At 35.3% G+C, this 19,486-nt stretch overlaps 1 protein-coding gene across 3 annotated transcripts in view; it reads right to left on the bottom strand.

The window, feature by feature from the left end:
- LOC127837078 (ADP-ribose pyrophosphatase, mitochondrial-like) overlaps positions 1-19,486 on the bottom strand; it is a 30,858-nt gene that overhangs the window by 6,635 nt on the left and 4,737 nt on the right. For all 3 annotated transcript variants that reach the window (XM_052363897.1, XM_052363908.1, XM_052363919.1), the window contains exons 2-7: positions 16,616-16,968; positions 15,361-15,465; positions 12,954-13,040; positions 11,656-11,761; positions 9,967-10,110; positions 2,511-2,628 (exon numbers count right to left, since the gene is read on the bottom strand). In XM_052363897.1, coding sequence (XP_052219857.1) covers positions 2,511-2,628; positions 9,967-10,110; positions 11,656-11,761; positions 12,954-13,040; positions 15,361-15,465; positions 16,616-16,965 — 910 coding nt within the window. In that variant the 5' untranslated portion in view covers positions 16,966-16,968. The remainder of the gene's footprint in view (positions 1-2,510; positions 2,629-9,966; positions 10,111-11,655; positions 11,762-12,953; positions 13,041-15,360; positions 15,466-16,615; positions 16,969-19,486) is intronic.

The raw sequence follows: 19,486 nt of genomic DNA, 5'->3' as shown, positions 1-19,486 counted from the left end.
TGAAGATCAGACTATAAAAGTTGCCTCTAGAGTGATAACAAGGCATGTTGAAGCCGCAAGACACACAAGGCATGACAAACAAAAGGCGATAACAAAAGCTCACCATGAGCACATTGTGATCAGGTGAGCTAAAAAAAGAATGAGAGGGCAGACGACATTGAAAGGCCATAAGCAAGATACAGGGTAGTTTCTGCTGAAATAAACGTTAAAGAAACAGTTGACTGAATGAAAATGTAAAAGGCTATCAAAAAGAAAAGTTTTTATATAGAAAAAGAACACATAAATGAAACAAGAAATGCTGAAATACTGCAAAACATTCTATATCAATCAGAAAATCAGAAATATGTTTCAAGGGAGTTTGTTGGAGCTTACTGTAGTATTTTGCAAGACAGTAAATGCCCATATTGTTATTTCTTATTGGCGTTTATTTATGCTCTTGTTTTACATTACATCATCATAACACTATTACTTTTTACAAAAATGAACAACCTCTACATTCGGAAGCTAAGGTCAATGTTATATCTTTGTTTTTCTTGTTTTGTAACTATTCATTTTACTGTTTCCATCTCTTCATTTTCATATAAGCAGAAAGGAACAATTTTTTGTTGTGTTGTTGTTGTTATATTTAGCGACTGAGTTACTAAACAAAATATTACATGCACACTATATTTTGGAGCACAAATTCTAAAGTTTTTAATCCTTATTCATAATTTCAAATTGCAACAGAATTTTCAGATTAATATCAAAATACCGTAAATTGACTGCCTCTCTTGCCACCCAAAATCACAATAGGACGAGATTCACTTTGTTAAAAACACATTACTGAGTGTGCAAAAAATGTTAGAAAAATATTAATAACAAGAGATGTGTTTGTCAGAAACACAATGCCCCCTAATGCGCTGCTTTTTTTTTGTGACCTTTCACCTTGAATGATGACCTTGACCTTTCACCACTCAAAATGTGCAGCTCCATGAGATACACATGCATGCCAAATATGAAGTTGCTATGTTCAATATTTAAAAAGTTAATGCAAAACTTTACTGTACAGTAAAGTTTTGGGACAGAATTTTTTTTACCTTTGACCTTGAAGGATGACCTTGACGTTTCACCACTCAAAATGTGCAGTTCCATGAGATACACATGAATACCAAATATCAAGTTGCTATGTTCAATATTTCAAAAGTTATTGCAAAACTTTACTGTACAGTAAAGTTTTGGGACAGAATGACAGACAGAAAGAAAGACAGACAGGCCAAAAACAATATACCCCGATCTATCGATCCGGGGGCATAAAAATGTATTGTAATGATGGCATATATGTCGCCATTATTTGAACCAGTGTCGTCAGGATTTGTTAGTGGATACGCTAAATATACACCATGTTATCTTTCATGACCTGTTGCGAAACATATACCTATTATAAATTTATTATAAACGTTACCTAGCTTTTGCCAGTAACAGGATTGATTAACGAACAAAATTTGTTTTAATGTCTTAGATTTTTTTCACCAAAAATGGTCTTAAAAAATTCGCTAAAAATGGTTTTCTCACAAAAAAATCTTGGCCAAAAAGTTTCTAAGTGAAAGTTGTAAGAATTAGAAATATAAAATTTTATGTAAAATAGCTTATCTATTTTGTCTGCCAACATCCTACTACATCAGGGCATTTTTACCCCTTGCTAAACACGAACCGACTGCGAGACGTCTTTCTGATTTGCGGTAATATAGTTCATTTGCTAAAGCCAATGACCTAAAAATAAATATGTGTCTGTAACATTATGTCGTAGATGTTTGGTTACAAACATTTAAGCTTTGTCTTGCATGCTCAATCAACAGGTGTGTATACATTCCCCTCGAATGGCTTACAACTATGACTCCTTATGATTACTATCTGACAAACAGTGAATATCAAAAGACTACAAGTTGATCTGCAAAAATAATTTAAGACTGTGATATGTAAAAGTCACCGAGATCTGAATAACAGACCTACCAACCAGACAAAATTCCCTCTTTACAATCATCTATAATGAGGGCTCTTCAATCAGGCAGTTAAAGATTAAGGAGATGAGTACCTAATACTTTACAGAAAATTAAAAAAAAAGACCAAGGGCCATAAGTATGCAAACAGCCAAAAACTTCCTTTATGATCACCTTAACATGGAGGTCATTCAACTGTGAATGCTTGAGCAAAAACCACCAAGCATAAAGAGAAGTTTTTTCAGGGACTATATATATTTTATAAAGGAAAAATAAAGAGAAGTTTTTTCAGGGACTATATATATTTTATAAAGGAAAAAAACTTAGAGGCATAATTCAGCTAAAATAAAGCTGGCATAAGTCATCCATTTTCATCACCTTAACCATAAGTTCATTAAGCAGTTTAAGTTTGGGCAAAATCCTCCTGTAGTTATTGCAGTTTAACACTTCAGATATTGGGACATACTTACACACACTAATGCCTTATGATTTTCACTTTGTGGGGACATTAAAAAATCCTGAAAGGACCACTACCTGCGTGTAGAGAGAATTTGCCGACACACTCCCCATTTGAGTCGTGAAAGTTCATAGCTTTCGTCTCCATCCAGGAATTGTCTGTGTTCCGTGGGTCATCAACATACCCTTTGTAGACCTGTCAAGAGATGTGGCAATTCTATACACGTAATATCTAAAAAATGATGAAAAATTATTAAACATTGACAACTATTTTAAGTGCTTTATGTTTCTTTGGCTGTATAGAAAATATTCTCCTTAGAATCTTGAGATTATAAATGGGGCCCATATATACATGTATATACAAATACACAAAAATGAAGTTTATAATGAAAGGCCTGATGCTTGTTATTACAAATCTGTAACAACAGCACCGCCTTGCGGGTGCAGACCGCTCATCTATTTTTCTTTTAAAGGTGAAGGGACCTATCTCAATACTTCAATCACAAAGGAGGGAGGGGTGGGGTGGAGAGGGGTGTTTAGTGTGGGTGTGTGGTCATTTATTACATTATCTTCCAAAAATAACAAACACAAGAGGGCCATGGGCCCTAAGGCGCTCACCTGAGACCCAAAGGAATTAAACTATTCTGGGAAGGTGGAGTTCAAAATAATAAAAGTACTTCATACAGACGGGCATACATACTTAACTTGCGCTTTATAGTTTGATTATTTAGTGTAAAATCTTCAAGAGGACGAGTGCTGAGCAGACAGGCGGTAGTACAGACTTAGTGTGCTCTATTATTAAAATACGTTTTCACTGTTTTTGCATTCAAAGTTATTTAGAACAATGATACTCTGATTTTCAAGTAACTACTGCATTTCACATATCATACATGACGTCTGTATATAAAATTAATTAGAATACTGGTATTTCTGACTTTCACATACACATGTAATACTGTATTTCACATATCATCCATGTAGGCCTACATGACTTTTGTATATCAATCTGTATATATGATTTAAAATGAAATTTCATACTTCATTTAAGATTTAATTTTTGTTAATTATTCACATTTGTAAGTGTTGTTTGTAAACAATGCCTCTATGCTTCTACTCTTTATTTACAACCAATGCAAAACTAAAATGCATTTTAATTGTGAAATTTATTCTCAAATACAAGCTGCAAATAGTTGGTTTTAAGTACATTTTCTCTATCTCTTTAATTCTTGAACAAAGTATATCTGTGATATGATATGTGTACGTGTAGACACGATAGTTTATTGTCAATAAATGTTCAACAGTATTTTGGAGAATATTTCAATCTATTTTTTATTGATCAATATAATTGAATTTAGACCACAGTTGTTGCCTAAGCTGTAAAGGATATGTTTACGTACATATCTTACTTTTTCTTCCTGATATTCATAATATACACTGGGACTTTGTGATAGTTATAAGTTAAATAATTAATAGCCATATTGAGTAAGTTCAATCAGGCAACACTGTACTTAAAGCTAAGAAATATGAAATATCACGCCCATTAAATTTATATATATTGTATAAACCTTTCTTGGAAATAAATAAGTACATAATTTTGCTATTTCAAGAGCTTGCTTCAATGTTGTAATATGTTCTTTTTATGCTGTCAGCATGCTGATTTTTATACGAAAATAAATGTCAGACAGATGTATTTATGTGTTTATCTCTATATTGATACCACTGTATAGCAATTGCTGTTCCATGCTGTTCACTGCAAAGGGCTGTAAACAAGGGGTTAGGCATCAAGCAACTGTCAGAGATAATGAGGTAACTGCTGTGGCTAATGGTTATTTCACTGGTCTGCGGTCATTAAATTACATGCAACAAAATGTGTGAAAAGTGGCCAGCACAGGAATTTGGGGCCTGACTCTAAACTGTTATATACAGTTGTTTCTCCCCGAAGTAATTTTCTGTGAAATCAATATTACTACCGTAATTACTCTAAGTTTTCGGACACTCTAAGTTTTCGGACACCCCTTTTTTTAGAAAAACTAATAATTTTTTGTGACTTAATTTTCGGACACACGAGTTTTCGTCCATATTTAATGTCTCTTACTTTTCGGACAGTATATTTTAAAGCCCTAGTTTACCAAATTTTGGTCCTGTTATCTAATGACACTTCAATCAGGTGCATGCCTGCGGTCAACGGACCATTACATTTGCGTTATTGGATAAATAACCTTGTAAACCGGTACAAAACAATGGTTTCGCCTTATAGCATAAGCGTTATGACAATAACCACGGGTAGTGCCAATTAACAGTTCAATTATCTACCGCAATGGTACTACCCCTTCTCAGTAAAATAACTGTGACAAATGCTAAACGCTTCAAAGTGTGATGCACTCTATTGCAAGTTTTACGAACAATTGAAGGTGCAAGACAAAAACTATCGGAAAATGAACAATTAAAGAATTCATAGTTTGCTTTTTTATTGTCAAATAAATTAAGCATTTAAAATTATTTAAAATGCAGTGCAAACATATGTTACTGTAATTAATACTATACGGCATGGTATTTTACAAGCGCGTGCTATTACCGGTTGTTGTTGATACAATTGACGCTATTTTCGGACACTTGTACTTTCAGGGCTAGCGCTGGCCCAAAATATCTTTGAGCCACCCAGATATAGGGGGGTCCGGGGGCATGCCCCCCCCCACCCCCACCCCCCCCCCCACCGAAACAAATTTGGATCCTAGATTGTCTGTGTTGCGTTTTAGGGCCTATTGCCAAACAGTTTTTTCATCTTCAAAATCTTACCTTTAGACTTTGCATGTTTCGTCACCGAGTCTTTTTTCAGGATATTGCAACCTACAGTGAACGTGTTGGAATTCTGCACCTTAATGCATAGGTCACAGTACATTGATTTTGATTCATTCTCAAAACGAAGCCAATTATTATCAACTTTTCATGACTCTTAGAATGCTCTAGTTTTTTGTGTTTTAATTTATTATTTTTTTTGTTCAGACTCATTTTTTGTCCAAAGGACGCCTTAAGGTTAAAGAAGCCATGTTAGCCTTAATGCCGAGCTAAGCCTTTATTTGTCAGTCAGCATTCCGCTGTAACAAGACCTCTGGATTTTAACGCAAGCGCCTTAAAGAAGCCATGTAAGCGACTGTACGGACAAAGTAGTCACTTCCATTTATATTGTAGACGATATGAATTACTCTTCCAATGTGTTACAAATTCGTAACTTTAATTAATTACTCTTCCAATGTGTTACAAATTCGTAACTTTAATTAAACTTTAATTGCAATTAAACCGTGCGTGTTTTTCACGTTTTCCTTTGATTAAAATACACCGCTGTTAGTTAGCATAGTGTGTGAGTAAAACGATCAAATTAATTAATTATCACCCAACCGAAAATCGCCAGAAAGTTGTAACATCAACGACATAGAACTAATTATTTAATTATCACTCTTTCATTTAGATCGATAGTCAGCTTGGAAATAATTTATTTATTGTCACGCTTATTTTCATTTTTAATCTTATAATACGACATTTGCGACCGGCCGCTATTTTGTTTGCAGACGACAATATTAACTGTGTATTCAAAGCTCCACCCATTTTTACGTTTCATTCAACAACGTCATTTCATGTGTACGCGAGCTCAGTTTTCATTGGGCAGCTACCATGTGCACTTCAATAACAATAAGGTCAAGCGATGTCTCAATACAGGTTCAGACCGGTTTTCGTTCACTGTCCAAATTGCGAATACTTTCATTGAAACAAAGAGATAAATATAGAAAACCAGTTGCGGGTTAAAATGGCTGCTGTTTTTAATGAAATTTTACGATATTTTAGCATTTTCGCAAATCGGATTTTTCTTGAGCCAAATTCTCAATATTTTCGCAAATGGCTCAAGTGGCGAACGACAGCGGGAGCCCTGACTTTGTGAATATTTTTCGTATCTAAGTTTTCGGACACGAAAAAATATCATTATTATTAAGTGTCCGAAAACATAGAGTAATTACGGTACTTAAAATTTTGAGATTATTTAATAAAGGGTTTTCAGATGGAAAAAATATGTTTGTTGCACTTCATCCCCAATAATAATCCTCTTCAGAAAGGAACAAAAATAAATTTTAAAAAATTATGGCAATTTAACTGTATATCTTATCGGCAGAATTAATATTCACATGACTGCATGGAGATCATGAATATCATAATATGCATAAATTTCATTCAACGTGTACATCGGTAATTTCATAGTAGAGTGTAAACAAGGTTACACTATAAAGCCATTTAAAGCCATGTTTTTCAACAGACCGCAACCATAAAGGAACTCAGCCTAGATATCATAACAAGTTATCCATAAAACCAATGTTTTGACCAAGTTTCATGATGATTGGACAAAAAAATGTGAATTCTAGAGTGTTCAAAAGCTTTTTTTACTATACAAATATAAGGAAAGAGACCCCCCCCCCCCCCTGGTGGCCATGTTTTTTTTACAGATCCGAACCATTTTAGAACTCAACCCTCGTATCAAGGAAACAAATGTTCTGACCAAATTTCATAAAGCTTGGGCAAAAAATGTGTCTTATAGACTGTTCACATGTTTTCGCTATATACATATAGAGAACACTGCCCCACCCCCTGGCGGCCATGTTTTTCAAATGTTCACGACTATATTCAAACTCATGAGATATCCACATAACCAATGTTTTGACCAAATTTCATGATGATAAGGCAAAAAATATGACTTCTAGATTGTTCACAAGCTTTTTTACTTTATAAATATAAGGAAAACAAGATGTGTTTGTGAAACACAATGTCCCCCTATATGACGTTTGACCTTGTAGGATGACCTTGAACTTGTCCCTTCACCACTCAAAATGTGCAGCTCCATGAGATACACATGCATTTCAAATATAAAATTGCTAGCATCAATATTGCAGAAGTGACACTACATGAGCAATTTTGACCCATATATTTGACCTTGAAGGATGACCTTGACCTTGACCTTTCACCACTAAAATTGTGCAGCTCCATGAGATACACATGCATGCCAAATATCAAGTTGCTATCTTCAATATTGAAAAGTATTCATAAAATTAGCGATTTGGGCCACATATATTTGATCTCTGACCTTGAAGGATGACCTTGACCTTGACCTTTCACCACTCAAAATGTGCAGCTCCATGAGATACACATGCATGCAAACTATCAAGTTGCTATCTTCAATATTGCAAAAGAACTCATAAAATGAGTGATTTTTGCCACATATATTTGACATCTGACCTTGAAGAATGACCTTGACCTTGACCTTTCACCACTCAAATTGTGCAGCTCCATGAGATACACATGCATGCCAAATATGAAGTTTCTATCTTGAATATTGAAATACTGCAAAATGTACATTAAATGAGCGATTTTTTTACCCATATATTTGACCTTTGACCTTGAAGGATGACCTTGACCTTGACCTTTCACCACTCAAAATGTGCAGCTCCATGAGATACATATGCATGCCAAATATCAAGTTCCTATCTTCCATATTGCAAAAGTTATTGCAAATGTTAAAGTTGGCGCAAACCAACCAACAGACCAACCAAAAGACCAACAGACCAACAGCCAGGGCAAAAACAATATGTCCCCCACTACTATAGTGGGGGACATAAAAAGACACCCCCCCCCCCCTCGGCGGCCATGTTTTTTTACTGATCTGAACCATTTTCGAACTCAACCTTCGTATCCAGGAAACAAATGTTCTGACCGAATGTCATGAAGATGGGACCTAAAATGTGACTTCTAGAGTGTTCACATGTTTTCACTATAATGCATATTGAGAAAACTGCCCCGCCCCCCTGGCGGCCATGTTTTTTCACCGATCTGGACCATTTTCGAACTCATCCGATATATCAATGAAACTAATGTTTTGACCAAGTTTCATGATGATTGGGCAAAAATTGTGACTTCTCGAGTGTTCACAAGGTTTCTCTAAAGCCATATAAGGAATACAATTCTGCCCTCTGGCAGCCATGTTTTTCAACGGACCGGAACAATTTTTGAACTCAACCAACATATCATTAAGACAAACATTTTGACAAAGTTACATGAAGATTGGGCATCAAATGTGACTTCAACAGTGTTCACAAGGTTTCTCTTTTGTTTGACCTTGTGACCTTGTTTTTGACCCAGCATGACCCAGTTTCGAACTCAGTCAAGGTATCATTAGAGCAAAAGTTCTGACCAAGTTTCATGAAGATCGGACAAGAAATGTGGCCTCTAGAGTGTTCACAAGGCAAAATGTTGACGACGGATGCACGACGGACGACGGACAAAAGGCGATCCCAAAAGCTAAAAATGCAAACAAACAAACAAAATTTTTTTTTTTTGGGGGGGGGGGGGGTATTCTAGGGTGGGATTGTTGGACGGTATTCCAAAAACAAAATAATACAAAAAAATATTTGTGTTTGTTAACCATGTTTCAAAAAAAAATGGGGGGCGGGGGGGGGGGGGGGGGCGGGGGGGCAGGGCGGGGGCGGGAGGGTCGGTGGGGGGCATAGTGTGAGGTGTAGTTATTTATAAGATGATCTTTAAAAAAACAAAAAAACAAAAAATATTTTTTTTTGGGGGGGGGGAATTCTGGGGTGGGGGGCGTGGGGGCTGGTTTGGGTGGAGTCTATTGTGGTATGTCAGGTAAGAATTGTTATGTCAGTATCAATCAAATCTAATCATAAATAAAGAAGTTATGGCAATTTTAGCAAAATTTAATAATTTTTCCTTGATATTCAAGGTAATTCAAAGGTCAAGGTAAAATTAAACTTGCCAGGTACAGTACCCTCATGATAGCATGAAAGTATTTGAAGTTTGAAAGAAATAGCTTTGATACTTTAGAAGTTAAGTGAATATAAACACAAAATTTAACCATATATTCAAAGTTACTAAGTCAAAAAAGGGCCATAATTCTGTCAAAATGACAACCAGAGTTATGCAACTTGTCCTGTACTGTCCCCTTATGATAGTTTGTGAGTGTTCCAAGTATGAAAGCAATATCTATGACACTTTAGGAGTAAAGTGGACCAAAACACAAAACTTGATCAAATTTTCAATTTCAAAGTATAAAGGGCCCATAATTCTGTCAAAATGCCAGTCAGAGTTACATAACTTTGCCTGCACAGTCCCCTTATGATAGTTAGTAAGTGTTGCAAGTATGAAAGCAATAGCTTTGATACTTAAGGAATGAAATGGACCTAAACACAAAACTTAACCAAACTTTCAATTTTCTAAGTATAAAAAGGGCACATAATTCTGTCAAAATGCATGCCAGAGTTAACTTACTTTGCCTGCTCAGTCCCCTCATGATAATAAGAAAGTGTACCAAGTTTGAATGCAATAGCAGACGTCGACGCCAAGGTGATGACAATAGCTCTTTTTTTTTTTCAAAAAATAGATGAGCTACATGTAAAAATGGTATAATGCAGATATAAAGAAGTATGTAACCAAATACATTACTGTCGTGATCAGCATTGAATTGTACAATATCATTACATACTGTTTCTCCATCTTTGAAAAAATCTGCCATGCTTTTTTTCATCTCTTCAATCTGTTTCTCGGACTTTTCCAAAGAATTAAGAGCCTCCTCCCCAAACTCTCTTATCAAGGTTGCTGTCTTGTTCTCTCCAGGGTTGACCATGCCCTTTATAGTAGTTGAACAAACAAATCTTTTAGTATACTTTGAATGATATTTTGAATGATTGTACATGTCAATTGAAGGTTAAATTTATACTGAGTATTGATACATGTAAATAACTGTAACACACAGGGAAAACGAATTGCAAGTCAAATAGTAGTCTACTATTTCAAATATTAAAATAATTTACATATATTTTGAAAAGTGTGAGCACAATTTAACCCTTTGCATGCTGGGAAATTTGTCATCTGCTAAAATGTCGTCTGCTGAATTTCTAAAATCATCATTTTCTTCACTTTTTTTCAAAGAATACTATCAGAATAGCAAACAGTTTGGATCCTGATGAGACGCCACGTTCTGTGGCGTCTCATCTGGATCCAAACTGTTTGCAAAGGCATTCAAAATCCGGTTCCAGTGCTCAAAGGGTTAATTCCAATTAAATCCTAACACTCACTCCGTTACATGTTGCTGTTAGGTGACATTATTGCATCTTCAGACTGGATAAATTCAACAAGATTGATAGATTTATGTTCAACCTTCAAACTAAATGTTCTCTTTAAAACTGACTGACTCCAAATAATGTGCTTGAAAATGTGTAAATAATTTAATACCATCATCATACCACAATCAACAAAATACTACCTCATCACAAACATTTTGGTGTACAGCAAAATTGAATTACACCTAACAAGGTACTATTGTGACATCATTTTATTTATTGACATGACATTATTTAATGTTTTAGTTTTTCAATCTGCCATTTTATTTTGTTTAAGAAAAATAAATGATAACCGAAAAAAGCAAAAACAAATGGGTAAATAGATTACTTGATTTATTTCAATACAGAATGTTGAATACAGAATAAATTGATTTGCTTGGCACAAAATACTGAACCACTTTCCCTACCATGCTACATAAATGTATCTGTTTTCAACACTAATCTAATATGCTAAATTCCTCTCGATTCGTTTGTAATTTTGATAAAGATGTTACATCACAAATATTTTATAAATATGTGACTATGAATCCCTATAAACATATTTATTGACCTTTGGTCTTTACCTTCTTTGCTTTTTAAAGAATGTTTATCTTCGAAATAATCAATTGTATTGATTGTGTAGAACAGCCTTTTTGAAAATAAGGTTCTTTTTGAAGCGTGGATTCTGATTGGCTGCTCCAATTTCAAGATTTGCATGCTATAAATAGCCTTAAAGCTGACATTGCAGGGGAGGTTAATATCTTGTCAACAGACGATGTAGCCAGATCAATACTCATAAATTAATGAATTTGTGCTTCTTAGAAACAGTAATGTTTGTTTTTGTTATGACGAATTAACCTGTTTTTGTCACATTTTTTATCATCAAAACAATGATTTCTTTGTTAAATTTTTTTACCAGAACAAACTGCTTTATGTGTGAATGTTCTATCTAGTGATTTCACGTGATCTTCATAACTGCAACTCAAAAAAAAACATGCCTCAACAAGAACATACAATATTCCTCTTGTAAGGAGCACAATACTGGATATTGAAATATTCTAAAATCTACATACCCCAGGTAGAGCCCAACCCCCACCGTCTGTCCTCTTCACTGCCACAAACTGCAGAACATTCTTTCCATCCTTCTGCACTACATTCCCCTTACTGTCTCGCTTCCATCTAGAGTTACCATCAACAAAACAGAATATTTCAATCAAGTTTGCAGCAATAGAATGCAAAATATTATCTCCAATAATAAGATGCACTTATGATACTTTTTCTTTAAATTGGACTTTAATATAACTGTTCGAAACATTTATTTTTGTTAACACCCTTTCAAAGAGTATGTGAAGACTGAATGCTGCAATGTCCCATATGAAATAATATTGAAAAATAAAGTTGAATGTTCAGATAGTGTTTTATCATTACAGATTTTAGCCTGCTTAAGAGATTGCTATCATAAGGATTACAGTAACAATCAATTTCGTTGAATTGATATTCCCCATCAACTAAAGTTTTTTTTATGGATGGATGCAAATCCCTTAATATATGGTATAATCTTAGAATAGTTAAGGTGTATTGTTTTTTTGCATTGCAATGCTCCTCATTGATATCTATACCAATGCAGTTTCATATTTAAATCTTGTGGCATATCTGAGCACGAAGCGTATCATATAGAGTCTGTGATCTGAGATATGGCCCTGAAAAGTAACACAATACAAAAACAACAAAGGGCAATAACTCTTGTTAAAGAAAGTGTAGGATTATTGTTCTTGTGCATGACACTTTTCCTCATTGATATCAATACACCCATGAAGTTTCATGTTGAAGTCTTGTATGGTTTCTTCGATATAGCCCTGAAAAGTTACATCATACAAAGAAACAAAGGGTTTTACTCTTATTAAAGAAAGTGTATGGTTATGGTTCATATGCATGGCACTTCCCCTCATTGATATCTATACACCCATGAGGTTTCATGTTTATATTTTATTTATAGTTTCTGAGATTAGGCCATGCAAAGTTTTGTGACACAGAGACAGACAGAATGACTGACTAACAGACATACAGACAAACGGATGGACAACTGCAATTCTATATCCCCGCGCTTTAAGCACAGGATAATAACTATTGCACCTATGTTACATCATCTCACAAGCCATAGGTTACCTTGACCTGTTTACCTCAAAATCGATAGACAGCTTCTTTAGATTGTAGTAATTATACTGTCCGACGATGCCACCCATAAACTTACAGACAGAAAAAATACTCCTGCTTGTTCAAATGACGGCATATCAACAACTATACCAAATTCATACATCCAGGAAAATCATGAAGGAAAATGTCAGTGGAAGGATTCAGATATGCATTTCACCTGGTTACAATGGGGTCTGCAGCGTGGTTTGGTCCCCATCTTCCAAGGCTTCCTCTTCCCTTCAACCCTGTTCGACCGCTGGGGTTTCTGCAATTAATACATAGATTGCTTACCATTAAACCGTTGTATCTCATATATAAATGAAAAGCCCAACAACATTTGCAAACGAAGCCTTTGGCATGCAGGCATTACGGTGTGAACCTGCCTTTAGTTTTACACTGTTAAGTATGGAAGTTTCAACCAGCATTTTAAATTTGAACCATAGTATTATAATTAATCTAAGTGTTCGGACACTTAAATTAAAAAAAATTAACTGTCAGAAAATTCTGATTAAAAAAATATTCAAACAAGCGATGTGTTTGTGAAACACTATGTCCCAATATATTTGACCTTTGACCTTGAAAGATGACCTTGACCTTTCACCCCTCAAAATGTGCAGTTCCATGGGATACACATGCATGCCAAATATCAAGTTGCTATCTTCAATATTGCAAAAGTGTACATTAAATGAACAATTTTGACTCATATATTTGACCTTTGACCTTGAAGGATGACCTTGACTTTTCACCACTCAAAATGTGCAGCTCCGTGAGATGCACATGCATGCCAAATATGAAGTTGCTATCTTCAATTTTGCAAAAGTTATCGCAAATGTTAAAGTTGGAGCAAACAAACACACAAACCAAACAACCTACAGACGGGGCAAAAACAAAATGTCCCCCACTAAAGTGGTGGGGGACATAACAAGAGCACCGCATAACGGGTGCCACGCTCGGCTGCGGGTGCAGTTTTGAATAAATGAAAGGTTGTCAGAATTTTTTAGAATCTTTTTTTATTTGCATTTTTTTAAAAGGTCACAGTGACCTTGACCTTTGACCTAGTGACCCCAAAATGGGTGTGGCATGTAGAACTCATCAAGGTGCAGCTACATATGAAGTTTCAAAGTTGTAGGTTGAAGCACATTGATTTTAGAGCCAATGTTCAAAACCTTGACAAAAGATTTTAGCACGATGCGGACAGCGGACACGACAGCGGACACGACGGCGGACACGACAAGCTGGCTATGTTAATACCTCGGGTTTTCTCCGAAAACAGCCGAGCTATAAATACAGGTGTCCAACATATTGCATTGACGATTTGACAATTGGGTATGCAATTTGTATAGTGTCAGTTGTTTAAACAAACAAGAGCACCGCATAACGGGTGCCACGCTTGGCTGTGGGTGCAGTTTTGAATAAATGAAAGCTTGACAGAATTTATTTTATTTTATTTTTTTTAGAAGTCAGTGACCTTGACCTTTGGCCTAGAGACCCAAATATGTCTGTGGCATGTAGAACTCATCAAGGTGCAGCTACATATGAAGTTTCAAAGTTGAGGGTTGAAGCACTTTGATTTTAGTAGCACTTTGATTTTAGAGCCAATGTTCAAAACCTTGATAAAATGTTAAGGTTTAAGCACGATGCGGACGACACGACGACGGACACGACACAACACGACGAGCTGGCTATGACAATACCTCAGGTTTTCTCCGAAAAACAGCCGAGCTAATAATAGCATGTGCTTGTAAAATACATCATCATATACGCATAAATATTTTATGTATGTTCCATTTTAAGCTGAATGGTAAAACATCATTGTACCCAATAATGCATATATGTGTCGCGTTCTGAGAAAACTGGGCATAATGAATGTGCGTGAAGTGTTGTCCCAGATTAGCCTAAGCAGTCCGCACAGGCTAATCAGGGACGACACCTTACGCTTTTATGGTATTTTTAGAGTCAAGGAAGTCCCTCCTTACCAAAAATCAAGTTAAGACGGAAAGTGTCATCCCTGATTAGCCTGTGCGGACTGCACAGGCTAATCTGGGACGACACTTCACGACCATTGCCCAAAGGCATTGGTCTGCAAGGTTGTAGACCTTAATCTGGTTGTAAAAACACATGATCAAAGTGTCATCATGTAAGCACAACAGGCAAAATTCTGGTCAACAAGCGTTATAAAATAAACTGTCCAAAAATTTAGTAATTAATTTTGGACAAAAACTTGTATGTCCGAAAATTAAGAGTAGCAAAATTCAATTATTTTGGCTAAAGACGGGGCTGTCCAAAAATGTAGTGTCAATGACAAAAAACTTAAGAGTAACTACACTAGATTTCTTTTTGAGGTGTTGTTCAAATTATTACATCATTGTTATTTTATTTAGGATGATTTCATGATCACAGACAAAAGCAACATTGTGTTATGTCAAATGTATTATTTAAGATCTGTTAACTGTTTTTCTTATGCTAAGAATGAGTTGGTGAACACCCTTCCTAACCTATGACCCCATTTTACCCATAAGTCACATTTGGCACAATTTCTTAGTGAAGCAGAAAAATAAATAGGAACGGTATTAATGTATACTTACATTGGATATCCTTTCTCATCAATTGCATAACTGTGTGGTTGTCCATTTTTAAAACATCTTCTATCAACTTTCAAACTTTCATCAACACAGTTAAATTTGATTTCACTGAAAAAATCATCAAGTTGTGTCTTTCATGGTTAATAACAAGAGCTGTCCAGAGCTCAACTATTCTTCCATTTCGATAGTATAAGGTACATTTCCTATCAGTCACATGATGCATGTGTATAATGACCACAGATACATATAGTTTAAGTATAATATGATCAGTAGCAGTAACACATCATATGTAAACTTAATGTTGAAAATGTATAAATTTAAAAAAAAATCTATTTTCATCAATGTACCAACTTATTCAGTTGAATTTAATTAGGTTTAAAAGCTAGGTCTGCATGTAAACTACCTCCACACAAATTACAGCACAAAATGTCAATCTTAACTCAAATTTCTTAGAAGAACTATTTACTATTTTGAGTAACATTATTACATAACCCAAATACAATCCAACCCTAGGTCCGCATGTAAGCTACCTTGAACCAAAATAACAGCTAAATAACTCCATCTTAACTAAAGTTATCTGGCAGAAAAAACTTCTTTTAGCAACAGTGACCTTGACCCACTAGCCCCAGCAATCCCTTGCTACCCGCGGTATATCAGCCTGTAACTTACCGACACACACAACATTTCAGTAAAACGTTGAGAGCAAACTTCTCATTATTTTTTAGCCAAGATGACCTTGACCAAATATCAAAGTTTGAATGAATACCTCTAGTAAAATACAGTGATATGGAGAAAGTTTGCGATTTTTACTCTCTTCATTCAAAAAGGGCGCATAATTCTTTTAAGCAGCAAATCAGAGTAATGAAATCCAGTCAGTGCAAGCAAGCAATGACCTGAACACAGGGGTGAAATTTCAAATCAACACCTGTACATGTAGTATCAAGCAGTGACAAGGAGATATTGCATATATTGCCTTAACTAGATATAGTAGAATATTACACGAAAGGATACGCAGACATTTAGGGAAGTAGAATACATGTATTCATTGAAAAATCTAACTAAAAAAAAAAATTGTTTTATACTGACATGCGTATCTTAATTATAAGTTACTGTAATCGAATCATAAATTCTTTGAGAATAGTGATAATTAGTAATGAATGTCCATAGAAATAAATAAGTTTATATAATTAAACCAAACATTTAACTTTTCACAAACAATTGTTTTAACAATAATTGATAATAATAAAAGGAGACTTACCATGGATCAGGATTATCTGCCCAGACTGGCTGGCTAGAAACTGATTTACTGGTGAAATCTGTCGGCTTATATTCAGGAAATTTTACTGCCCAGTCCACCTTATCATCTGGAACCGGAAACCTCTTCACATCAGGGGCTCGAGGATAGACTTCACACCTGGCATTCATGTGCAATCCCATGATAGCAATAAAGGAAATGTAACTGCAGGGTTTAAAGTCCTCAAAATGGTGATGTAAAATCCTATAAGAGACTAGATGACTATTCTGGTAGCAAGTATTGTGTACTTTCCTTGACCAAACTGCTGGTAAACCAGATAGGCAACTAGTGACCTTACACGCAGACCTTCTCATCAACTGAAAATAAATACCAGTAAGTAATTTATTATTAATTATTACAAAAGCACTTGACAGCTGTTAAGTAACCCAAATTAAGCATAAATACAGCAGGGATTGTAATTGAAGCAGAATCATGCTTTTTGATGCAAGCATTTTGCAATTTTGTCACTTTTGACTCCTCCAAATTATTAACATTGCATCATTTTGATGCAAATGTCATCATGAAAATAACAAACAAGAGCACCGCCTTGCGGGTGCAGACCGCTCATCTATTTTCTTTTTAAAGGTGAAGGTGAGGGTGTGGTGGTAATTTGTGAGATGATCTTAAAAAAAAAAAAAAAAAAAAAATGGGGGGGGTGGGGGGGGGGGTGTATAGTGTGAGGGTGTGGTGGTCATTTGTGAGATGATCTTAAAAAAAAAAAAAAAAAAAAAAAAAAATTAGGGGGGGGGGAGGGGGGAGGGGGGGAAGGGGGGGGGAGGGGGGAGGGGGGGGAGGGCACGGGGGATGGTTTGGGTGGAGTCTATTGTGGTATGTCAGGTAAGAGTAGTTTCATCAAAGTATCAATCAAATCTAATCATAAATAAAGAAGTTATGGCAATTTTAGCAAAATTTAATAATTTGACCTTGAGAGTCAAGGTCATTCAAAGGTCAAAGTAAAATTCAAGTTGCCAGGTACAGTAACCTCATGATAGCATGTAAGTATTTGAAGTTTGAAAGCAACAGCCTTGATACTTAAGAAGTAAAGTGGATCGAAACACAAAATTTAACCATATATTAAAAGTTACTAAGTCAAAAAAGGGCCATAATTCCGTAACAATGACAACCAGAGTTATGCAACTTGTCCTTTTACTGTACCCTTATGATAGTTTGTGAGTGTTCCAAGTATGAAAGCAATATCTATGATACTTTAGGGGTAAAGTGGACCAAAACATAAATCTTAACCAAATTTTCAATTTTCTAAGTATAAAGGGCCCATAATTCCGTCCAAATGCCAGTCAGAGTTACATAACTTTGCCTGCACGGTCCCCTTATGATAGTTCATAAATCTTGCAAGTATGAAAGCAATAGCTTTGATACTGTAGGAATAAAGTGGACCTAAACACAAAACTTAATCAAATTTTCAATTTTCTAAGTATAAAAAGGGCACATAATTCTGTCAAAATGCCAGTCAGAGTTACATTACTTTGCCTGCACAGTCCTCTTATGATAGTTAGTAAGTGTTGCAAGTATGAAAGCAATAGCTTTGATGCTTAAGGAATAAAATGGACCTAAACACAAAACTTAACCAAAATTGTCAATTTTCTAAGTATAAAAAGGGCACATAATTCTGTCAAAATGCATTCCAGAGTTATCTAACTTTGCCTGCCCAGTCCCCTCATGATAGTAAGTAAGTGTACCAAGTTTAAATGCAATAGCATTGATACTTACTGAGAAAAGTGGAACTAAACGCAAAACTTAACCAAAATTTTCAATTTTTTAAGTATAAAAAGGGCACATAATTCTGTCAAAATGCACGCCAGAATTATCTAACTTTGCCTGCCCAGTCCCCTCATGATAGTAAGTAAGTGTACCAAGTTTGAATGCAATAGCATTGATACTTTCTGAGAAAAGTGGACCTAAACGCAAAACTTAACCGGACGCCAACGCCAACGCCAACGCCGACGCCGACGCCAAGGTGATGACAATAGCTCATAATTTTTTTTCAAAAAATAGATGAGCTAAAAATGTATTTAATATTAAGCAAATGGTTGTTTTTTAGTTAATCTTAAGCAAGTCAGTTATATAAAAAAAAACATTTGCAGAACAATCAACACATATCCTGCAACAAAATACCTAGACTTCAGTATTTTCAGCCCTGAAAATTTCATTTGACCCCTTAAATTTTAAACCACGGGGTCATTTGACTCCTTGTTTTCAAAAGCTATTGATATACCTGATACAGTAACATCCTACTGTCCATAAGGATGCAAAAGAAATGCACATAATAAACTATGATATTCTTCAACTAGAAACCCTGCCTTTATTATGTCAGCAAAAATAATATCTCCTTGGTAGAAATTTAGATTTTATGAATTACCTTACCAATTATTGGCTTGTTGTATGCAATCAATAACCAGATCGATGTATCCAATTAATTATAAAGCATGTGTAGCCGGATGCAATTTTAAATGGAAATAATTGCATTCAAATACAGACATTAATGACCTGCAGATCAAGCACTGAAACTCTCCCCTTTTGCTGTAAAGTTGTTCAACTATTAGTTGTTGAATTGAAAAGGATCCACAAACAAGATGGCTTGAAAGGCTCAAAGTTCCTCATCTGAGATACAAACGAACTGACCTGTTCATTGCAGCTCAGATGTCATTAGAACAAAATGTTCTGACCAACTTTCATGAGGAATAAACAATAAATGTAACGTTGAGTAGAGTGCTAGCAAGGTTTTAATACAGCAATGTACATGTAAGGAAAAATGCCCTGCCACCTGGCGGCTATATTTTTCAACCAACTGGAACCATTTTCAAACTTGTCAAAGGT

This window comes from Dreissena polymorpha, chromosome 1 (genome assembly GCF_020536995.1).
Source record: "Dreissena polymorpha isolate Duluth1 chromosome 1, UMN_Dpol_1.0, whole genome shotgun sequence".
NCBI lineage: Eukaryota > Metazoa > Mollusca > Bivalvia > Myida > Dreissenidae > Dreissena > Dreissena polymorpha.
Note: the sequence above shows the minus strand (reverse complement) of the source record. Positions and strands in the feature narration are given on the sequence as shown.